At 43.6% G+C, this 25491-nt stretch overlaps 1 protein-coding gene across 1 annotated transcript in view; it reads right to left on the bottom strand.

The window, feature by feature from the left end:
- LOC111864984 (glutamate receptor ionotropic, kainate 2) overlaps positions 1-25491 on the bottom strand; it is a 502412-nt gene that overhangs the window by 60300 nt on the left and 416621 nt on the right. Inside the window, exons 3-4 of the mRNA XM_033751646.1 lie at positions 14446-14697; positions 3932-4107 (exon numbers count right to left, since the gene is read on the bottom strand). Coding sequence (XP_033607537.1) covers positions 3932-4107; positions 14446-14697 — 428 coding nt within the window. The remainder of the gene's footprint in view (positions 1-3931; positions 4108-14445; positions 14698-25491) is intronic.

Genomic DNA, 25491 nt, shown 5'->3' with positions numbered 1-25491 from the left:
TCTGGCAGTGGTACCTAATACTTCCCCATCTACCGAAGGCATTGGAAACTACTTTGGGCGGGAAACTTTTTGCCTAATTTAGCTTAGAGACCTCTTAGAGACATGAGGTTCTTTTACATGCCGTAAATCTACGACACGGGACCCACGGCTTAAAGTCCCTCCCGGAGGACTTGTTCCCTGAAATTTTCCGCCCTTAAAAATTCCACGACCTCCGCCGGGTTTAAACCCGCGTACCTTGAGTCATGAGGTGGGAACGTTACACCTAGACTACGGAGGCCGCTTTCTCATGATTTAACTAAATTAGCTAAATTCGTGCAGCTGAGCCCTTACTGAAAGGTCACCAGCTGTTTAACCACTCAACAATTTTCGAACATTTTATGGAACCAGAATGTTCATTACCGTTGTCACAAAGAATCCTCCACTGATCTCTACCCGAGCCGGATCAATCCAGCCCATACCACCACATCCTATCTCTCTAAGATCCATTTATCCATTTCAGTATTATCACGATTTATATGTGAAAGAGTATCTAGTCACGTGGTTATTTTCCGTGTTCTTATCTCTCCCGCAATGGCACATTAAATTCCCCCGAACATCTAAATTTGTCACTGGGGCATTTAAATTTAGGATTTTTTCCTCCATTATTAAAATGCAATATCTCAATCGTGCACAGAAACTATCGCTGCAAATCACTATGAAGTCTTCTTGCTATTTCATGTTCAATCACCCTGGAACCTCGGAAATTAACTAAAACTCTTCTCAGCTGCAAGCGGACTCGCGTTATATAGCCTCAGCAAGGACTACATAGAAAACACAGTTCTACCGTTGCTTGGCGTATACCAGACACTGCTACCTAGCAATTCATTGGCGCGCTGTCTGCTGCCTAGCAAGGAGCTATGACATTCATCCACAGAGACAGCTTCCATTGTTGCGCGTGGTTACGGAGCCGTTGCCTGGTAATGCGCTGATAAAATCTGTTACAGTATTTTGATAATGAAGTAATAAAAACCAGCAGGAGACTTTATTTGTCGGATAAATATGCCTTACTTGTTAAAGAATGGATTGGTTAGCACACATGAATTTCTAGCAGTAACATTTAAATTTAAATCCCTTTACACTTGAAAGTGTAGGGAGCAGCCTCTAGAACAGAAACATGTAAGACTTATTTTATCCAACAAATAAAGTTTCAAACTGCTACACGTTATAACTGATAACTTTTGTTACTTTCATTCTAAATTTTAAGTTAAACGGCTGAACTAGCTCATATAAAACTTAAACATGCGTCATTTCCAAACATATTTCATTCTAATATCAGAAATAATGAGAAACTTGGAGATTACATGGTCTTGAATGTGACTTTATGCAATTTTATACAAGTTTATCGACATTTCAGACGATCATGGTGCCTCCGTCTTCAGGGCATTTCAGACTGCACGCGGTTTCATCCAAGGGGCGGTATACACCATATCCACTGCAGTGAGAACCCCAAATCGAGATAAACTTGAGTCGTCTGTTTTTCGTGTCGCCGACTTGCGTTACTGACATATCTTCATGATTCAGTAGCCGTTCTTTATTTGTACACCCCTGCCTCACCTTATTTGTCCCTTCGGCTTAGTGACGATGATCTCTAAACCAAACGCTCAGTCTACACCATTGGCCTGTCATGATAACAATAACTGTCCCAAGCTTCATTAAATCTTCTCCTTACATACGCCATTAGCCGCGTTAAATGTCTTTCCTTTCCCACTAAAAATATAAAGTCAGTTACTTAAAAATAATAAGTCATCAAGTTAGAGACCGGAGGTATAGAGCTCAGTTTACAAGAGATGTATGGAGAATGGGTATCGTGAAATTTCAGGTTTCGTCTCACCATCCTTAAACTTTTTTCTTTTCCACACAAAACATTTTAACTGAGACACTTTGTGGCGTAGTACTGTGATTAGGCAGTTAATACTCAGCTTGTCAGTATATCTCGTAACTTCAATACTAATTGACACAAAATCTCTCAGATATTAAGCTAATTTATTAATTCAGACCACACTTTCATATCCTATCCACTTAAGGGCTATTTTGCTATTGGCCTTTCATCTGCGAAATAGGTCTCCATTCCTTGAGGATTAATCACCATAATTCTACATTAATCTCATTTAACCCATTTGTGCTACATATCCCTCCCATCACATATCTTTCTTTGTTCCGGTTACTCGTTAAATTTGTTATTGGACCTCTAAGGGTAAAAAAAAAAAAATAGAAGGTAAAGCTATTCCTGTAACAGGCCGTAGAGGCCCATGGGGTTGTGAGACGTCGAGGCTCCCACATTTTCCAGACAGTCGGCTTACAGATGGCGGCAAGGTTGTCAGCCTTACGCGCCGGCCGCCCTGTCCCCCAGGAAGATTCCTGGTACTCATTTCTGTTAGAAGCTGAGTGGGCCCCAATTCCGTAATGCGGCTGGAAGGATCAGGTAAATTGAAAAATCCAATGACATCGAGAATCGAACACCCTACCTTCCGGCTTGTAGCATAGTGCTTCAACCAACTTACATTAAACATTTGTCCCATGAATTTTACATTTGGCTTATCTGCCCAATATAAGTCCCGCTTTTCACGGAAACTTAAATTACACGGAAGTTGGCGGTGTATGCAGATAGTACAATTTATGAAACTACGGTGAATTGGACATGCGTGACCTGTCATTTACACAAAATCTTGGTGGGTGCAGGTCTTTCTAAATTTCCACTTCGAAGACGGTGGAGGGGATAGTAGAATAAAATTAAGATTTATCTTAAGGGGATTGGTGGGGTTAGGAAATTTTAAACTAACTCAGAACTGTACACGATTCAGTGTTGAACTTTCGGTTTCTGCTACCACATTCGTAGTTAACTAATTGTTAAAAGAATGAATTTTAATTGAGCATATTGGTATATCGTTAAAGAATCAAGACTTGCATTCGAGAGGTAATGGTTTGAATCTCGGTCGAGACACCGGATGTCCTGAATGAAGTTTACTGTGGGTTTTCTCAGTCCCTCGAGACATATTTCGGAAGAGTACCTCGGTTAAACCACGACTACTTCTTCCATGTTCTTTTCAATTTATAATTCATCGGTCGTCCTACCACTTGACTCTACATGATATCGAAACTGACAACGTCGTAAAACAAGCGAAAGAAAATAACATATTTCAGGCTTATAAAAATGTTTAATAAATAATGCAGAATGAATAAAAACAATAATTCTCTTTAGTGTAACAAACTTTTAATAAATGGATAAAGTCATTGCCGCTTTACATGTTTAAGCCGTGTAATCATTCTCATGAGAACCAATAATATGAAAATAATAAAAAAAACTTTACATGAGTAATTATTACATCACTAGTTTACCCTGGGGCGTAAAACCGCCGGGGTGTGAAACTGACTACTGACACTAATGCCGAGGTCGAGAATGGTGGTTCTATACCTCCACTCCCCATACGTCTTCTTGGAGTAGTGCTTAATTAATTAAACACAAGGAAGATGAAGGATAATATTAAAATTTAGTATTTAATATAACCGAAATAGTTGCGCTCTGACGTCAGAAGTGAAACCGGAAGAGCTCAGTCTGTATAAGGATTGAGTGTGGGCAGAATGGCCGGGGTTCGTTTCCCAGCAGAGGCTAAAGATTTTTCTGTTCTCCACAGCGTCAAGGCCGGCTTTGAGGCCCACCCAGGCTCCTATCAAATGGGTGACGGGAGCTGTTTGAACGGAGGTAAAGCGTCCAGGGCGTGAAGCTTGCAGCTGTAGATGGTTTTTCATCTGAATAATAGATTCACGTGTTTTGCTATGGAAATTCCAAGAGTACAATGACGGACTGAGTGTGTTACATTTAATGTTTAACATTCAGGATGTGCTCTATAGAAATACAGAGTGGATTTCGTATCATGCGAAGAATAGTACTTACTGCCCTGAAGAACCGGTACATATGTCGTGGATTTGTGTCCACGATCAGCTTAAAGATCTCCTTGTGCCTTATCTCACGGAGCACCTGCCTGTAGGTACCAGGCGTGGCTTGTCTTATGTACATTTCAGTGCGCATTGCTGGAGGAGCCTTCACCAAATCCTGAAGTTTGATCAGACCTGTAACATCCCCACCACTCATCACAGGACACATTACGAAGCGAAGTATACATACATTTATCTACTTTTAATAATCACAAGCTGGAAATGCGAGGAATATTATGAAAGTAGCCTCCAGTTCAGCTGTTAACAAAACAAGGAATGAGAACATGTGTTAATTATATACGACAATACGCACACACCTAAGCTACTTCTCAACCTAGTCGCCGCCGAAATTGAGGCATTTATCATACGAGGAAATAAGTTTTTATATGCCTTTGTCAAAGAAGTGTGCCACCTGTGAAGCCCGCTACGTTTTGGCACCTACCATCAACTCCTAATTACTGTTGAACCACTGTGATCGCTCTTGACATAACCCCACAGGAAAAAATGCAATGGTGTTATGTCTGGTGAACGTGGAGGCCAAGGCACTGGAACGTCTCTGCCCCTCCACCTTCATGGAAATGTCCTGTCTTGGAACGCGATTTTTTTCCTGTGGGGTTATGCCAAGAGCAGTGTGTTCCGAATACCAGTTAACGGACTTGATGACGTGAAGACCCGACATCAGGAGTGCGATCTCGCTATTCCAGCGGACATGCTCCACAGAACATAGCAAGAGCTCGAATATCGTCTGGACGTTCTCCATGTTACCAAGGGAACCGACATCGAGGTCTGCTGAGGTCAATAAAAAACTTCTAGAGTTTCACTATGATCTGCCGCAAACCGCATGTGGTAGTTTGTTTGCGCGCCACATTTCTTTCAAAACCCAGACGGGATTTTGTGGACACACTGTATTTCTATTTTACAGATTTCTAGAATATTCGTGTCAAAATCAGGAAACTATTGTTACACTATTTGAAGGATTTTTGTTTCGCTTTGGAAATCATACCCTACTGTAATAAGTGGATATCGTCATGCACGTAATCTCTAGTAATGAATCGTTACTACGTATTGCCTGGCTGGCACTCAGATGTTTATTCGCGACCAAGCCAAGATATACGGTACTGCGTTTTCTGCATTAAATGCCAGACAAGGTTAACTGAACACGAGAACACGATCCAGGCTTTAGTTTTCGTTGTTGCTCTACTGTAATGCGCTTGTCTGTTGTCAAATGGAAGCTGTTCAAAATCACTCAGAGTTAGCACTCGTTAGAAGCCGCGCCATAGCTCAAGCGGTTAGTCTCTGGCTTGGAACCGCAGCGGCCCGGGTTCGATCCCGGGGTCTGGTAAAGTGGGATTTGTGGTGGAGAATGTGGCGCTGGGGCAGGTTTTCTCCGAGTACTTCGGCTTCCCCTGCCAATCTTCATTCCACCAATCGGTCCACAATCACCCTCACTTATCATCTGGGGCTGGTACAATAGGCCAGAAGTGGCCGCAGTACAAGGGACTTAGTCCCACCCCACTAGCAATAAAGAAATAGTACTCGTTAACAGACATNAAGACTGCTTTCTTCATAGTCACCGCCGTGAAAGCCTCAAATCTTACATTTACAAATATCCTAGTTTTTACGTTGTGTGTGTGTGTGTGTGTGTGTGTGTAAGAACTGGACATCCTGCGTATTGTAGGATCTGAGCTTCTCACAGCGATGGTTATTAACAATTCTGTTTTCCGGGATATTACGTCGTGTAGTCAGCCGACGTTTTGGAGGAACCTGTAGCCTCAATCTTAAGAGGCGAAGATAAATCGAAGCAAGAAACCAGTCTGAAGCAGGTTGCAAGGAGAGCCACCTGTTTCACATTTGTTTCTTCCTTGGCTTATTCTTCGACCCTGAAGATGGAGGCGACATCCAAAACGTCGGATGACTTTCAAGGGACTCCATGGTGTTATATCCAAGAAAACAGAACTCTTCAATGCTGCGTATGGTTATGTCCTTAAAAGTGATATAAATTTTTGATTAAGTGGGATCATTTTAATGGTTTACATCGCTGAAATTAACAAATAATGTAATGTTATCCCTGTAACAGGTCGTGAAGGCCCATAGGGTTGTGAGACGTCGAAGCTCCCACATTTTGTCTACACAGTCGGCTCACAGATGGCGGTAAGGTTAAGGTTGTCAGATTCACGCGCTTGTCACTCTTTACCCCCCCCCCCAGGAAGATCCCTGGTACTCATTTCTGTTGGAGGCTGAGTCGATCACAGGGCCATAGTGCGGCTGGAAGGATTAGATAAATTGGAAAAAAATCCACCTCATCGGGACTCAAACCCGCGACCGTCCGGGTTGTGTCATACTATATTTATTATCTGCGATTAATTTAATGAAGCATTTTGTTCATAATTTAAAACTAAATTTAAAGCACTACAATTCTAAATGTTATATAAACATAAATGCTATTTAAACGGCAAAGCCATGCAGTTTACACGTAATAATGTAGGTAGTTTACTTCGCATAATTTTTATAAACGGGAGCCATTGTTTGTTCTTAATGAGGGAGTTTGTCAGGCAAAGGGGAGACTGTGTACATTTACTCTGCACCATATCAACATAGACAAATAAGAAATTAATTGGCTCTTAAGTTACAAAGAAGAGAGTCTGCTACATGAACTTCCAGTTTGCTTTTGAACTGATACAAATTCTAACCTTTAGCACCAATGAGCTCCGCTGAAATAGAAACGGAAATATAATAAAATAAAATTGGAACGTAAGCAATACCAATTAGCATTACACTTAGCCATGAGTAACCATTATGCAGTGCCGCACCATAGCTCGAGCGGTTAGTCGCTGGCTTCCCACCGCGGCGGCCCGAGTTCGATCCCGGGTCTGGTCAAATGGGATTTGTGGTGGACAAAATGGTGCTGGGGAGGGTTTTCTCCGAGTACTTCGGCTTCCCCAGCTAATCATTCCACCAAATTCTCCATCATAATCACCCGGGGCAGGCTACAATAGGCCAGTCAGTGGCCGGCGTGCCGAGTGGATCCAGTTGGACTCCACCCCCCACTAAACGAATAAAAAAACATGCAGACAACTGTACCATTTACAATCATTTCATCTGATTGTAACGCCGTGGAGCAGGGGGCGTGGAGGTACCCCTCCTGACCACCACAGCTTACGCTGTAAGGAGTTAAAACAATAATCCTAGCTTACCCTCAGCTAGGATTCTCCTGTTTCTGGGCTTCCTTCCTTACTTAAAGCTGCCACCATCTATTATATCGTACGAAGGTTGGTGAAAATACTAAGAGAGGTGATGAAAGTACCAAGGGCCGGTAGCGCGGTAGTCGAGCGTCCTCTGTGGGCTGGCCCTTTCATCACTGTCACTTCTTATTATTGGCGTAGAGCGGGCGTGTCAGGTCTGACCCGCCTCTACTTATCGTCTGTCATCTCTATGGTGGGAACTACCCCCTGACATATTGTCATAGCTCTCTCCTGACAACTCTTCATATAGTCTGCAGGTAGCAACGTATTGCATTATCATGATTCTTAAGTTCCGTTGATACCAAGGCTACTAAACGCTGCCTGTGTGGCAGGTGCCTATCCCTGTCCATTCCCAGTACCTCCCCTTAAGCATTCGGCTGCTGTTGCCTTTCATTTAGGTAGGATCCGCGGGATCGGTCGTGGAAAGGTGATTATGGAGGAGTGAATCACAATCCCGGTACATCCTACTCTATCTACCCTGTCTATTTACACTCTTATTTACATTAATTACAATATTAACAAGACCGACCTACAGTCGGGTCTACATAGGGTCTTTACTTCATCCTCCGCTTCCTCATGTTCTCCCTTAAAATACTCTGCCCGTAAAGTTATACATATTAAAAGCCCCCATACCATGTTTATCACAAAAATCATTAATCGTGACTATAACGCAACTGTGCGTCTTCTACACACTACCCGTAATCTTAACACTTACACCATAACACAGACATATTTCCGGACTATCTTCCTAGGCAATTACTTGTTACATAATTATTACTCTCCCCTAAGGGCTCGCCGAGCACACTGGAGTTTGCTTTCGATATTTTCCACAACACTTTTATCAACCATAATATTTAACAACATGGCTTATATGAGTAAACGTGACTTACTTGACATAAAAGAAGGCAGGCCAACTTCCAGCACTCGTCAGACCCATATTGAATAGCGCCTCCGGCTGACAACTGAATATTATGTTTGAGATCAGATCCCCAAGTCTCCTGAATTCGGCAGTTTATATCATTAACTTGCTGAATCGGCTGTTAACGAAAGAGGGAGGTTAACTCCTCTTTTTGTTCTCAATTCCCAAAGTTATATTCTAATTGGCTATTCCCTGTGGTTGTGGGTGGGCCCATGGTGTCTCATCGCTGCGTATTTAATAATATTACCATCTCCAGTGGCCCCGTTAGCAGAGCTTCTTACTTATGTGATTACGCATAAATGCTGATCATCTACATTCTTAACCTAGTTGCCTGTCCAGATGTTGACATACTAATGTAATGGCTGTAAAACACTTTTCGCAAGTCTCGAACATTTAGGTAATGCCTTAAGTTTCCAATCTCAAAATTGAGGCGCAACACTGATATATACCAGTATTGTTATATATTTTCGATCTCAATCTATTGTTTTAGTATAATAGACCACTGTAGTTCGCGGTGCAAGGGCCGAGAAGGCCCACTCCTTATACATTATACATCATAATACTATCATACTAATACACTTTATGCATTACAGTACGATAGCCGCAAAAATATACAACGACAGCATTCTTGTCATGAAACAAAACTAAACAACGACATGTATGGAAGCTCGATCGACAAGTGAAGGGTGCAGTGGTCTCCATGAAAACAAAAGAAAAAATGCCTGATGATGGCTCATGTGTGGCCGAAACATATTGTAAAGGGAAGAAACATATGAAAAGCTAGAAACATTTTAATCTGATAATCACTTTTAGTGTATAAGTTATACTTTTAACGTCTTAATGACATTTTATGATTTTAACAACATCATAAAGTTTCAACATTACAGTTTTAGTGAGAAAAATATTCAGATGTCTTTTATATTTTAAAATATTTTTGCATCATTTACAGGTGATTTTTTAATTTTTTTTTAATTCGCATAGTGGTGGTGGAGTCCAGTTGGGTCCACTCTGCACGACGGCCACTGATTGGCCTATAGTACCTGCCCCGGGTGATTATGCTGATGGAGAATTTGGTGGAATGAAGATTGGCAGGGGAAACCGAAATACTCGGAGGAAACCTACCCCAGCGCCACTTTGTCCACCACAAATCCCACTTGAACAGACCCGGGTTCGAACCCTGGCCGCCGCTGTGGGAAGCCAGCGACTAACCGGACAGGTGCTTTAATAATGATGATGATTACATGGTCGATTAATATAATATTAATATAGAATTAAATTTCCCAAATTATCCTCATTATACAGTAATTTCGCGGGACTTGAAAATAAAGGTACCGGATTATACATGGAAATAATTACGTTTCTGCTGGATATTAGCATCATATACGTACGTTCATAACCAGAAAAGAAATATTATGTAATTACATATTGACATAAGCCAGGATGTGTTTCAGCTTTTGAAAACAGATGTGTGTTCGCAAAACCGTGCTGACCTCCTGCGTTTTAGCACATGTACAAGTATTACTGATGTCACAAACGGCAACCATATCCATATGTCGCTGTTATTCCACCAGAGATGACTCTTCAGAAGATGGTTTTGTAGCTGCCTAATCAAATATCAAGGAAGAATATTTTTTTAGATAATGAATTGATGTTCATTTCTCAATGAATTTTGCAAAAAAACATTCACAAGTTTTGATTCATTATTTCACCTTATAGCTACTTTTTTAGTTCATAGACAATATATTACCATTTCTGAAGGGATACCATCTGTTGAGGTTAGCTGAAACATACGAGTAGGGAATTACACGGTGATACATCACTTTCCTTTTCTTTCTTTTCTTTGGGGGTGGGGTTCTGTGCAATTTCATTAGTGTTGCACCTAGTAACAGCATTTTCAGAAATATGAAAAAATTACATGGAAACCCGTAAATATTGTGACGTATATACCCATTGCTAGGCAACGACTCGGTAAACATTGAGGCGGAAGCGTACGCGCGCAACAGCATGACGTCTGTTGCTAGACAACGGGTCAGTGAACACACCTAAATAATACGGGACAGTAGAAGACTGTGTTTTCCGTGAGGTCCACCCCGAGGCTATATAATGAGAAGTTCCAAGGGAGCAGTCAGTCGTTATCAGAAGTTGAGAGAGTTCAGTTCAAGAAGATTTCATTTGATTTGTAGTCAAGAAATAGGTCGAATTCTGGAGGTGATAGACTGAGAAGAACTGGCAAGAAATGGATTAGACTGTGACACGAAGACTTCATGTGTGATTTGAGGTTACAGTGAGACTATTATAAATCAGTTGCCAGGATACAACTAGTGAAGATTGAGAACCCTATAGTGTGCGTAACGGTAGACTGTAAAGTGTGTAGATCAGCTATAGCTCTGTATTACCTGTAGTCCCGAGTTGTGAATGTGTAGGGTGCAATAAGTCCAATCATCCAATCTAAAACCCGTCTTATAAGTCACGCGAAAACCCCCATATCGTGACGTTATTCTCGATTTTAAAATGGTTTAGGATCTATTTGACCGCCCCTGTGGTCTAGTGGTGAGAGTTCCTGGCTACAGACCCAGAGGTCCTGGGTTCGATTCCCGGGGCTACCAGATTTTCTGAGAAGTAGTGGGTCTGGAACGGGGTCCACTCAGCCTTGTGAAGATAATTGAGGAGCCACTTGAATGAAAAAGTAGCGGCTCCGGTCTAGAAAACCGAATTAACGGCCGTGGAGATTGGTTTCGCTGACTACGCGACAACTTCTATCCGCTAAAGTTGGCACTCACTTCGCCGAAAACTGCGGTACCTCGGTCTGTATAATTCGCTCGAGGTCTAAAGCCACGGAGTTTTTTAGGACCTCATTGGGCAAGCTGAATGCGTCGGATTCGGGAACCGAAATTCTTAAAAAATAAATGAGGAAAACCGACCGAAGATGGTCGCAAGAATGATGAAATGCCTTTGAGAGGAGCATAGGACTTTTAGGCTAAGAGAGAAGTTGCACACTACTGTTCATTTAAATGAAAAGTGGTGTATCTTAGAAATTGCGTTACACAAATCTGCAGTATCTAGGAGACACGTTCCTATGTTTTTGAACACCTGCTTCCAGAGCGCGTCCATAACTTGACTGTAGCCCCCAAGAAAGGCTAGGAGAACCGCCACTGAATCTCAGCTTCTGATCTTAGCCCTTCTTCTCTAGGGAAATTCTTGCATATTATCTTAATAGGCCACGGCCGCTTCATTCTACATTCTCACATCATCGTTCACAGTCATGCTATTCGATACTATTTAAGTTCAGTTTGAAATGATTCATCAACAAACTCATTAATTAACTGAGAAATCAGGATATGAGATTAGGCAGTGTTAGAAGAACACTGTGTAGAACTGAAATCGGGCAGAACGAGGCCGGGTCAGGTAGAGCAGAGTGAGCGGGGCGGGGGGAGGCTATGTAGTGTCTGATTTAACCTGCCTTTATTGGGTTACTGGTGTCACCCAAGCTCACATGCATAGTCCCCCCCATGGGGGATGAGTTATACTCCCACGTTATTGCATTAAATAAATTTTAGGTGCCCGCTTTGTAACATGACGTTGGCAGTCTTGAGAGAGGGCGTCTATAACGCAGACTGTTAACTCACCCACCGTCTTCGTTTGAATCGGTGCTGAAAACCTACCCTCATTTAGCTCCAGGGCGCCTCCTGCATCTCTAGCAAATGCTTCCAGACATAACCTCCTGCAAAATTTCAGCCTTTTTTATGTTCAGAAGTATTGATACTGATAAGTACAGGTCTCTTCGAAGACAAGCGTATATAGGAGTAAAGAAAGGTATAATTGTCCAAGTGCTTATTTAATCAGGCACTACAAATATTAAATTTTTGTACATTAGCCATCATCTTGTCTCTATCTAAAATCTGTCCTGTTTATTTTTCAAAACAACGTTTCGGATACTGGATTCTCTCTCCGTGGTCAGATAAAACCTCAGTCGCGCCCAATCGATAGACTAGTCCCTATCTCCGGACACCTATGCCAGTTTCAAGAAAGGGTACATAAATCAAACACAACGCAGACTATCTGCGAGAGCTAAGAAAATATTCAATTATTGAAACTCCACACGTATGAGGCCTTGCACCAGAGAAATATCTCGATTGAAATCATCGCTGGAGAGAAGCAATACTTTTTATGGTACCAGCACATATTTAGATCTTAACTACGCCATGAAGGCATATGGGGAAGTGTAGTAACAGCTCCGCCATTCTTGACCTCGGCAGTAGATTGAGGTGAGTGGTCAGCTTCACGCCCCCGTCGCTTTATCCTCGAGGAATTCACCCCCCATACCAACTGGATAGAAGGATAGGTGGTCCCCAGAATTTGTCTGGACGCTGTGGAGAAGACAAGAATCTTTCCCCTCTCAGGAATCGAACACCGACCGTCTAGCTATACCGGGTGCGATATCCCGGCTCCTGTATGTTAAGGGATGTAGCCCTAAAAATAAAAACATAGGAACTATCCGACGCTGTTTCATGTTGAAAGAAATTATTATAAATTATGAACTGAAACCATTCTCTTCACCTGATGACAGGTGTGAGTACGGAACTGAATGAAGATCAGGTCATGAAACTCACATGCTTCCACGTCAGTGGTTCGACATTAAACAAACAATAAGAATTTATGTTTCATGACAGTGTCTCTGAAAAAAATGCCGGAGTGACTTCTGGTACTCGAGAAAGCCCTAGGGCGCCGCTCTGGACCTCTCTAGCTCGACTACAGCCCTAATAATACCCATCATACTTAACCGCAAGGCACACTGCCTTCCTTCAGCCATCTATTCTTATTCAACTGATTATGGAACGCCTTCTTGTGACGTCACCGAGCTTTCGTTTCCCTACTCGTAAGAACATGTCCGTCCTTCGATCAAAATTAGCCCAATCCGGAGGTATTCTGGCAATTCATAACGTCTTATGGTGGTGATTAGCGTCACACCTGGACCCTTTTTGACCCCAGGAATAAAGGTGACGTGGGGATTACTGAATCGCGGGCTGCACTCCAAAGTAAATATCCAAGTTTTGGCAGAGAGAAAAATGCCTGTTCCGTGAATCAAAACCCAGTGTCCTGTTCCTCAGCTTCCGGTTCGTAGGTGTGCACATGTCAGTTTTTTCTTCGGAAGATATGTATCGCTTTAACACCGGACATTATTTTCTGGAAATGTTAATTATGTGACATTATCAGAGGAAATATATCTGACCTGCCATCCCGTAACACTTCAAGCGAACTATATTGTCACGTGTTGGTGACTAGGAACGCTGTTTTGATTAATTGGGCTCTTAAAACGCGTAACTACAAATCATTATAACGCTGTCGTTAATCTAGTACATGCTGTAGGAGTAAAAATCACTACAGCACACTCTGAGTCTCAGTCTGCTATAGCCTTCACATGTCGTTGCTTTGTAACGGTTTCCCACAATGGAGATTCTTCGGAATCTATGCCTACGTTGTTTCCTGCTGGTCACCAGCTCAAAACTGACTCAAATTCAACTCAACTTTTTAGCCGCTATGTCACAATATATAGCATTCTAAGAATTCGATTTATAGTTAAGTTGTCCCTGTGCTTAACTAATTAAGCACTATGTCATGAAGGCATATATGGGAGTGGATGTATAGATCCACATTTTCTTGACCTGGGCACTAGCTGGAGTTGAGTGGCCAGCTTCACGTCCCTGCCGCTTTACCCCCGGGGAAAGAACTCCCGGTACCCATTGAATAGGAGGCTGGGTGGGCCTCAGAGCTGGTCTGGAAGGCTTAGAGAACAGAAAATCCTTGACCCTACCGGGACTTGAACTTCGACCCCTCTGTCGTCCAGCCCGTCCAGCCACTCTACCGACTGCGCTATTCCCGGATGCGAATTCGATTTATTAGTTACCATAAAGGTAAAGTTGTCCTTGTCCGTAACTAATTAAGCAGTACGCCATGAAGGCGTATGGGGTAGTGGATGTATAAATCCACATTTTCTTGACCTTGGCACTAGCTGGAGGTGAGTTGTCAGCTTCACGCCCCGGCCGCTTTACTCCCGGGGAAAGAGTCCCCGGTGCGTATTGGATGGGAGGTTAGGTAGACCCCAGAGTTGGTCTGGACGACATGAAGAGAAAATTCTTGTTCCAACCGGGACTCGAACTCCGACTCCTCCGTCGTCCAGCCCGTAGCCAGTCGCTATACCGACTGTGTAATCCCGGCTCTTTTAATAAGTTACCGTAAGAATCTGAAGAAAAGGAGCCTGATCGTAGAAAGAGTTAATTCATTCTGAATGTTTAGAGGCAGAACACATCTTACCGTAATCTTCCTCGTAGATTATGGCAACCTTCGTCCAATTCAGAAAGGCCATGACATCTCTGAATGCGTGGTTCATGTGTTCCTGGGACGGATGTAGGTTGATGGAGAATTCTTTGAAGGTCGGTTCGAAATCTATCCGCGCCTCTACGTGAGGTATATCCAGAGCCTCACAGATGGACTGAATGTGCGCCCCCAACAGCGGGTCCGATGGCCCGAAGAATGCCTGGATGCCGAACTGCATCTGTCTGCACGCTGAAATATAAAAGAAATATGTACTGAAGAATATCATATAAAGCATCCGGTCACGTATTTTCCTGTCTGTCGACCCGTAACATGCGAGTCGAAGGCCGCGCTATAGCTTAAGCGGTTAGTCGCTCGCTTCCCACCGCGGCGGCCCGTGTTCGGTCAAGTGGGATTTGCGGTGGACAATGTGGCGCTGGAGCATGTTTTCTCCGAGTACTTCGGTTTCCCCTGCCAATCTTCATTCCACCAAATTCTCCATCATCATAATCACCCAGGACAGGTACAATAGGCCAATCAGTGGCCGCCGTGCCGAGTGGATCCAGCTGGACCCCAACCCCCACTAAGCGAATAAAAAAAAACGTGGGAGTTGGGATAGTTCGTTCGGTATAGAGACGAGCTACGGGCTGGACGGCCGGGATTGGATTCCCGGCAAATTCAAGATTACTCCCTTCTCCACTGCATCCAGAACGAATGTCGAGCTCACCCAGACCCCTATCCATTGGCCATTTCGCTGGGGGTAAAGCGGCCGGGATGTGAAGCTGACCATTCAGCTCCATCTAATGCCGAGGTCAAGAAAGGTTGAGCTAAACCTCCACTTTCCCATATGTCTTCATGACACAGTGCTTAATTAGTTAAGCACGGACAATTTTCTTAAGGGATTCAAAGCGTCAGTACCTCGGAGGCTGCTTGTAGAATAGTCTATAGCAAACCCGGTAACAAATCCTAACAAGGAGGGATGGAATGCTTACAAGTGCATCCGTGTTAAGCTTTCCTGCAGGTCATCCTCACGGTTGGCTCCCTGCTTCCTCTCGTGTATATACGCGTGACACATTCGTAAAGAGTGCGAATGGCTCACATCCATTTTGCGTCTTATATACGGACTACAAGAGCATATTATCCCGCAGTAGGAAAGCCAACGTTTTCATCCTTCTCTCTAATTACATTCTCCGTGGTTGTACTTCGCCCTGTTCAGCCTCTATATGAGAAATTCTGGCAAGATGCACCGGTAGAGCTGTCGTCTGAATGCTCCGTCCTGTACAGAGGGGCAGTTAATATTAAAAATCAATAACTTTTCTTCGTACACGACATTTGAGGATTTCATATTTATAAGTATTTGCGACATCGTATTTTAGATATCCTACCTTGTCCAGAAATACAAGTACTGTCGACGTTTCGGACGATTTCTAGCCCAATTCTTCACGGTGGAAGTCATAATTAAAATTTCATATCTATTTTTTTGTCTGAAACTTCAGGGAAAGAGCTTCTGTGAGGATTCAGATGTAGATGGGAGGATAATATTAAATAGGACATTAAAGAATATTGTCACCTCTAGGGGTAACTTATAAGACAGCGTTTGGATTGGATGATTCGATTTATTGCACCTTACACATTCACACAGTTCGAGACTACAGGTAATTACAGGGCTGTAGCTGATCTACACACTTTCCAGTTCACCGTTGCATACGCACTAGGGTTCTCAAACCTTCATTAGTCTTATCCTGGCAACGGATTTTTAACTGTCTCACTGGTACTTAAAATCACACAAGAAGTCTTTTTTGTACCACTTAATCCCTTTCTTTCCATTATTCTGCAGCTGCCAATTCCGAAGGCTCGACTCAACTCAATTTCTCTGCTCCCAAGCTCATACCCCGGCAGGCTGGCGTCTCGAAACTCGACTTCATTCCTCGACTATTTCTCTACTCTTCTGTACTGCCGAACACTTCTTATAACTTTTCATGGACCACGCAGAAAATACAGCCTGTATTTTTGACGAGGCGTGTTTACCGCGTCGTTGCCTAGCAATGGGTGTACCTACCTAGCATTCGGCTCTACAGCCCTGGATGAGCCTTTCCCTCTTCTACAACCAGTCTCCACACCCAGTGTGTGCTGCCATAGGAATGGATCCACCCATGGTGACCCGAGGCTGGTTATTAGGTTTCTGAACAAAATTCTTTTTACAGGATGAGGTTGTCAGCCTCATGCCCAACTCCCAACCTGGAGGACCAGGATATCTCTCTTAGTCTGGACTCTACCCTCTGACATTTCCGGCATGGGTGATCCTACCGGTAGTTAAACTACCGCCGGCATAGCTTTCCAGATCAAAGTCACGCAAGCTCCACCACCACGACAAGGTGGAGACACCTGTGGGTGGGAGCAATGGGTGTATACATCACAATATTAGTTTGAAGACAACTGTTTTAGGATAGGTTTTGACGGCAAAAATATTATGAACATCTTCATGACGTGGTATTTAATTAATTAACCTTGACCTTTGTGAATGCTTCAGGTCTTGTGTTTTGTGTTGTTATTCGTCTTCGTCTGGATTTTTCTGGGCAGCTTACCCATAAAGCGAACTTACGCGTTATGGGTCAGCCCGACTTGATAAGAACAGCGTCCGACTCTTCCGCCTGAGCGCGCACTCACATTGGGAAACTCGCTGTATATTGTGTTCTGCCTCGTGTAAGAACTGAGAGCTTAAAAAAATGTTTATGGCCGACGTTTTGGAATTTGGTGCGAAATGAAACAGAAAAATGGAAGTAAAAAGGTAAAGCTCTTCCTGTAACAGGCCATGGAGGCCCATAGAGTTATGATACTTCGAGGCTCTCACATTTTTCTAGAAAATCTGTTCACAGATGGCGGTGAGATTGTCAGCCTTACACACCGGCCAACCGCCCATTGCCCCCAGGAAGATTCCTGGTACTAATTTCTGTTAGGGGCTTGAGTCGACCCCAGGGCCGTAGTGCGGTTGGAAGGATTAGGTGAATTGAAAAATCTGATGACATTGGGAATATAACCCGTGACCTTCCGGCTTGTAGCGTAGTGCCTCAGCCAACTGAGCTACCGCGTGACCTGGAAGTAAAACTACTAAGTAGAAAATATGGTAGGAAGGAAGACCAATAAATGTTTTGGTTGCCAGGAATTTATAAAGCGATGGAAGGGCGGATTTGGGGGGAATGTGTCTGGAATGATGGGGTTGGGATAGGAGGACGACGAACGTACGAAAGGAAGGAAACCCAAGAAGAGGACTGAAGGGCTAAACAACGCGGATTCCTGTTCCTGTGGCCGTCATTGGCGGAAAATCTTGGAGCCTCTCAAACAGCATTGCCACGGATCCCAGTTCCGCTTGGTATACCGATATGTGACACGTTTTCCTGTGTTATCCTCTACAAATAGATTCTTTACATTGGAACAATTCCCGGTATTATTGATATGTTCATTACATATTGTGGCATATTTGTTGAAGGCAAGAAATGTGAAGCCAGCAGAGACAGCCGTTACCGAGTAACGACCGTTACTCAGTAACGGATTCACAGAGAAGCATATTTTCACGACAACAGTTTGATATAAGAAATAATGGGAAGCGGTGTTTTATACGCGGTCCGTGCCGAGATGTTATAAGCAGGACAGGTTTAGAGACAGTCTAGAGTTGCTGTAGTCGAGGCCAGGGACAGTTCGGGTACCCGGAGGAAAGGGAACGTCCACCGTTGAAAGCTGTTACCCGAAGACTGGTGAAGACACAGCAGGTTGAGAAGACTTCAGTGTGTGCTTCAGTAATTTCCAAAATGTGTGAATTAGTGAAATGTTCATAGTTACTTCTAGTCACGGATCTGTAAGAGTTCAGTAAATCCAGTTACCATTCCAAACCCCGTATATGGTCACGCCATCACGTGACAATGTGAACCTCTATGGCATTGCCTCTAAGAGACAGAAGAGAACTCAGTGACATAAGAGAGGAAGAAGCATTGATACGAGTAATTCCATTTGTCTCATTTTGGTCCGTCACACTACTAATTACAGAGTGGATAATTTTCAGTCAAAAGAATCGAAACATGTAAGGTGAAAAAGACTGAAGTGTTGTAAACTTTTACGTCACACTGGACTTAAAATTATCCACTCTGCGAGTAATTCCATTTCGCACATTGTTATGACGTTACCTACCTGACTGCCTAACAAATTAGATGGGGCAGGGTCTTAATTGAAAAGCTGATAGTCGCCGAATTTGTCAAGAATTACCCTCATTTTTTGCTAAATCAGAAGGTATATTAACATCATCCCAAGAAACCCATACTGTTCCTTATCCTGAGGCAGTGAATGCAGTTAACACACTTATTCCCTATGTACGATTTGAGGTTTTTAAGGCGGTGGCTATGAAAAATGTCGTCTTCTGGGATGTGGCGCCGTGTAGATATTGTGTTAACCGATGTTTCGGAGGAACGTATTGCCTCCATCTTCAGGTTATAAGAAATTCTCGAGCGAGATACCAGCGTGAGCAGGTGGCTGTACTCCCATAATGTGCACTGCAGTCCAGAGAACATATAATCGACTGTAAATACGTGCAATTACAAACTATAGTACCGTATGTTTAGCACTTAGTGTGACATGACATTCACTGATGGCCAAAGGTAAAGCAGCGAGTGGTGGATGACGGCCCGGTCTCGACAACATTAAACTCTTGTTTGGGCGAGTAACCCTCTTCTTGGACCACTCACTTAAATTCTGTGAGAAATGACTTAATAGCGAGTTAACACGACGTTGCATGGAGCCTTGGTATGAAAATATTATAAGAGTAATAAAGAAACGTTAATTGGAGCAGCATTAAGCTAGGACTTACTATACTTGAACTGTAAAGGTAAAGTTGCCCCATGCTTAACTTATTAAGCACTACGCCATTAAGACGTATGGGGGAGTGAATGTATAGATCCATGTTTTCTTGACCTCAACACTAGTTTTAGGTGAGTGATCAGCTTCACGCCCCGGCGGCTTTACCCCCGGGGAAAGAGCCCCGGTACCCATTGGATAGGCTGTGTGGGCCTCAGACCCTGTCTGGACGACATAGAGATGTGAAAAGTCTTCCCCCCCACCGGGACTCTTAACTCCGACCAGTCCAGCCCGTATCCAGTCATATACCGACTGCGCTACCCCGCCTCTTCATACTTCAACTGTACCATGTTTTAAAAAATTGTGTTAGCTCTTCTTATGTTATGTTTCCGTTCTGCACTCTGGTGATAAACACATGACCGGCGAATGTTAGGGAGGATGTCTGATTGTGGATCAGAAAGGTTGTCATTTTCAATACCGTCGATTTTCTTCATTTAAGATCGATTCCTCGCAACGTTGTGTTAACATCGATCGTGTTTCTTAACCCCGTAACACGTAGTGTCAGCCCTTCCATACTTCCACCAGACCGATACGAAAGTATTTATATCCCCTTATGCAATACATACGAGTAAATGTACTATCGGCTCCCAGACGTTTACAGACCCGTCCACAAGTTTGCCTTTCGCGTTTTCCTTAACGAAATAAGTGTGAGAAGTGCGGGTCGTGACAAGGGTGGGGTGGAGGAAAAGTATAAGAAGCTTTTCCTTTAAATTGTACCTCAGGGAAAGCTTGTTGTCCTAGCTGTTGGAAGCTGCTTTAGGAATAGAGTATTACACTTTCAGGATGGTTGAATTTGTGTCCAACCCATGCTTAGAACTTGTGAGAAGTCAGGGGAAGTCCTCTCCATATGTAGTAACTTATCTGATGTACCTGGCATGTACACTGTGATTCATTATTTTCATACTTTGTAGCCTTTATTTACCATTAAACACAACAAAATCTCAGTAATATAATCTCTTTCTAGAACTTTGTCCTAGCGGTGGCTCCGCTTCACGCAGTCACAGTCCAGTAATAACATCCAGTTTTGAAACAATACAAAATACAGATTTAAAGAAACACTGTCCCCAAAAACAAAACAAAAAATCTTTCATGAGAATGGCGATAGCTGACGACAGAGAGAGTAATGTTTGTAGATCCATCTAGCGGCTGAACTAGTACTACGTCCAACCAGGGCGTACTGACACCTGTCGGCGCATTTTCCTGCCGTAACCTCACGCAGTTCCATAACGACTCTACCACGTATTGTAGAATCATAACTATTAAAATATCCTTCTCACATATTCGTTTGGCCGCGCCATAGCTCAAGCTGTTAGTCGCTGGCTTCCCACCGCGGCGGCCCCGGTTCGATCCCGGGTCTGGTCAAGTTGGATTTGTGGTGGACAAAGTGGCGCTGAGGCAGGTTTTCTCCGAGTACTTCGGTTTCCCCTGCCAATCTTCATTCCACCAATTGCTCCACAATCACCCTCACCTATCACCTGAGGCTGGTACAATAGGCCAGAAGTGGCCGCAATACAAGGGACTTAGTCCCACCCCACTAGCAATAAAAAAATACATATTCGTTTAAAATAGCAAAGCTAGAATATTTTCACCTATATGAGTGACTATAGACGGAGTTAGATTGGTAATTGGATTTATTGAACACATACAGAACGTAAACACACGTAACTGTAGCGCTATCGCTAATTCAGACACTCTGCAGTTCACCACAGCACGCATTAAATCTTCTCAGTCTGCTGTGTCTGCACCAGTGGACATTCCCCTGCTCCCGGGTTCAGTTCCTCGCAGGCTGGCGGCTGTGCCACAGCTAACTCATTCTTCCGAGTTCCCTGCTTATAACATCGGCACGGATCGCATAGAGAACACCGTTCCTCTTTTGCTGTTCAATTATTGCTAAGCGGATCTCTCAGAAAACACCGCTCCTCTGTTGCAGTGCAGTGCAGTTGCTGTGAAATTGTTGCATTTGTCTGTTGTCAGAGCCATTACCTAGCAACGGCCATTGCTTACAGAGCCGTTACTTAGCAACGGCTATTGTATAGTTTTTGTTTTGCGGCCGTTGCCTAGCAAGGAGTCAACATGCCAGAATATATTGAAATTGATTCATAGAAGTGGATCAAGTAAATCTAAAGTTGTCTCTGTACTTGATTAAATACTACGCCACGTATCGCCCAGTAGTTATGGCGCCAGTCATTTTTAACCTTGGCAGCAGATAGAAATTAAATGTCGGCTTCATGCCGCGACAGCTTCTAACTCCGAGGAGAGAGATCCCGGTACCCCACGACCTCTATGCTGTGCCAGTAAACGGAAGCGTCGAGATACCTCGGTTGCTCTGCCCCTAGGGTAGCTACTGTCCCGCATTTCCACCGGAAAATATGCAAACATTAATTTCTTACACTTAACTTCAAATTTTGCAGGAAGATTCCTACTTGTGCTATGACTTCCATAAATTATGAACAGTGCAGAAATAATGCTCATTTGGTTACCAAATGTATCAAAATCCATGTGAAAATTATTAAGAAAACTGCATAAAAATCACAACTGCTGGCTTCCGGGCCGAGTGTATGAATGCGGATACAATCCAAAGCTGCAGTACTAGCGGGGCCAGCGTCAACCCTTGTAAGCGTAGTGATCACTTCCTCTTACTGTAGTGTTCAGTAATCCTGCATTTTGCCCACGGAGCAGCTTTCGTGTCTACAGAGTCGGTCCGGAGTCCCGCCATTAGGCAAGATTCAAAAAAGGTAAAACTGTCCCTGTAACAGGCCGTGGAGGCCCGTAGGGTTGTGAGATGTCGAGGCTGCCACATGTTTTAGACGATCGGCTCACAGATGACGGTGAGGTTGTGAGCGTAAGGTGCCGGCCGCCCTTTACCTGCAGAAAAATTCTGGTACTCATTTCTGTTAGAGGCTAAGTCGACCCCAGGGCCATAGTGCGGCTGCATTGCCAGTTCTGTTCACTTCTCGGTTTTACAATCTCATTTACTAAGTTTAATTTTACTGTTATCCTGACCCATTTTCTTCTTCTTCTTCTTCTTCTTCTTCTTCTTCTTCTTCCGAACTTTGCACTCAAGAAATTAGCGCTCCTGCATACTCAGGGGTTCAGATTTCAAATCCGGGCGCTGAGACCGTCTTGGCTGGTTCAGATTCTTCGTTGGCGTTCTTAATCCCTTGAGAGAAATTCAGTGATAGGGTAAAGTAAACACTACGCCATGAAGACATACGTGTATGGAGGAGTGGAGATATAGCTCTACTTTTATTGACCTCGGTACTAGATGGAGGTGAGTCGTGGGTTTCACGCCACGTCAGCTTTATCCCCAGGGTAGACCCCACAGTGCCCATTGGATAGGAGGCTGGGTGGTACCCATAGCCTGTCAGGACGCTTTAGAGAGGAGAGAAAACTTGACCTTGCCAGGAACCGAACCCCAGCCGTCCAACCCGTAGCCCGTGGCTATACCGACTGAGCGTGATAGTATATAAAATTAGGCCACGACCACTTCCTTCTGTATCCTTTAGAATTCATTGTTCACGAATTATTTCTTTACTCGACATTATGTAATCCGAAATATTGACAGCGCCATCAAGTTAACTGTAAATAAATATAAATACAGCATGTTTTACGGCCAAAATTAAGTGTTATTTCATTGTTTTTCCGTTCTAGTTACAGGCCCATCTTGGTGGAACGGTAACTCTCTAAACTTACATTAAGGAAGCGTGCGTTTCGAACTCCGGTTGGGACACCGACTATTCTGATTGGGGCTTTTCATAGTTTCTTAAGTCTTTCCAGGCAAACGCGGGGATTTTTCTTTTATTGCTAGTGGGGTGGGACTGAGTCCCTTGTGCTGCGGCCACTTCTGGTCTATTGTACCAGCCCCAGATGATAGGTGAGGGTGATTGTGGAGCAGTTGGTGGAATGAAGATTGGCAGGGGAAGCCGAAGTACTCGAGAAAACCTGCCCCAGCGCCACAAATCCCACTTGACCAGACCCGGGATCGAACCCGGGCCGCTGCGGTGGGAAGCCAGCGACTAACCGCTTGAGCTATGGGGCGGCCGAACGCGGCGATAGTACCTCCGTTAGGACTTTTCCGCTTCCTTCCAAGTCCTTTTCCATTCATATTTAATGAGTTATTCCACTCTTTGCGCTGTATATTCTAGCTACTAACAAACCTGTTAAAAAACCCGGCCTTTATCTATGTGATCAGTCAATTTTGCCCCCCCCCCAGATTTCACTATCAGAACAACATTAGGTAACCTTTATAGAAAGGGGAGAAAGAGGATTATAAAACCACGAAACATAAGACCCATTGATGTGACGTCTGTCTCTTCACTTGAAATCGCATTCTGAATGGAATTTAAATATGTAAGCAGGGAGCAATGTACTTTGCATAAAGACTCTGGAGTGTTCGGAACGGTGCAACGCAGAGGCAAGTGTTTGGAATATGTTCCCTCGTTTACCAGAACTGAAGTTCAGCCAGTTTCATGGGAGACCATGATTATGCTGAAGGGTCTCCATCCAACCATCGTATAATGCTTTCAGCTGATTCTCAAAATATACCGGAAAGAGAACGAAAAAGGTAAAGTCTCCTCAGAAATAAAGCAGGTCTAACATATCGGTTCCTTTTCCTCTGACTACTTTCATACATCGGTCTGGTCAAGTGCTCCCTTCTTGCTCCTGTCCCCCTATTTCACCCTTTTCAAATCCGTATACTGACACAAAAGCTTATGACGTAAGATTGGTTCCAGTTTATTGTATGTTTCAACTTGGTCCCTGACATCACGGGAGGAACGACTGAGGGTGTTTGAGAGCGGGGTAAGGTAAGGTAAAGTTGCCCCTGTGCTTAACTAATTAAACACTACGACATGAAGGCGTATGGGGGAGTGGATGTATAGATCCATATTTTCTTGACCTCGGCACTAGCTGGAGGTGAGTGGTGAGCTTCACGCCCCTGCCGCTTTATCCCCAGGGAAGGGGTCCCCGGTACCCGTTCGATAGGAGGTTGGGTGTCCCTAGAGCCGGTTGGACGTCGTGAAGAAATGAAAATTCTTGCCGCCACCGGGACTCGAACTCCGACCTCTTGGTCGTCCAGCCCGTAGCCAGTCGCTATACTGACTACGGAATGAGAATATTTTGACCGGCGTAGCCGGTGTCCCAGCAAAATTTCGAACCTATGACCTCCAAAATACAATTCTAAGAGCTTTACCATTAGACCAACCTACTCGGTTCTTACTTTTTTGTTCTCACTTCTTCTCTCTTTAACTCTCACCCCTTTTTTATTTATCCTTTTATTGGTACCAACTATTCCTGCTTACAGGTGTCATGTAAAATTACTTCCATTCCGAAACGTAATTTATGGCTATGTTAGAATGGGTGTGACAGAGTTCGTATATGTGTTAATGGAGCAGCTCGTGTCGACATTCAGCAAAGAGTAACTTAAATTTTGCCGTAAAATCTGCCGTGCCAATTTTTTTTGAGTCTAGTAGTATTCATTCGTCTTTATTACATTAATCACGAAACACCGTGCACCTGTGTAATCTTGCAGCAATTTCAGAAGCTTAACATCTCATAAGAAGTTCACTGCAGAGCCATATCTCTGTAATGCAGGCATAGCTTCAGATTATAACCGCTTTGGAATTTACGAAGTTGATCATAAACTACAGGATTTTCGAGCTTCTGGGAGTTTCACATTTTCAGAGTTAAAATCATAATAACAAGAGATTGAAGTCTTTAACCCCATCCATCTCGCGATCCCTTCTTTTCGAGGCATTTAACTGGCATTTCCGAAGAACAGCAAAAGAAGCGTTAAGTTTTCAACATTACAGAGTATTACGATTAACCCTTTAAATAACGAAGAAGAGGGAGAATAAAGACTGGAAAGGAAAATAAAACTCCGTGGCCTGTAGTCCGCAAGCGAACTATACCGACCGAGCGACTGCCGTTTGTCGGCGAAGTTAGTACCAACTTTAGCGGATAGAGAATAGTGAGCGAAATATTTCAGGCTTCGATGGTTCCCAGTCAGTGGCCCGTCATCTTTGTGGTAAAAGTATGTTGGAGAGCGGGTAAAGCGTTGGTAAGTGAAGAAAGTGAAGTTTAAGAAATGCACTTTTTAGGTTGTGAGTAGAGGAAGGAAGTTGAGCAGAGTCCTTAATGCGTTCT

This window comes from Cryptotermes secundus, unplaced genomic scaffold (genome assembly GCF_002891405.2).
Source record: "Cryptotermes secundus unplaced genomic scaffold, Csec_1.0 scaffold209, whole genome shotgun sequence".
Taxonomy (NCBI): domain Eukaryota; kingdom Metazoa; phylum Arthropoda; class Insecta; order Blattodea; family Kalotermitidae; genus Cryptotermes; species Cryptotermes secundus.
Note: the sequence above shows the minus strand (reverse complement) of the source record. Positions and strands in the feature narration are given on the sequence as shown.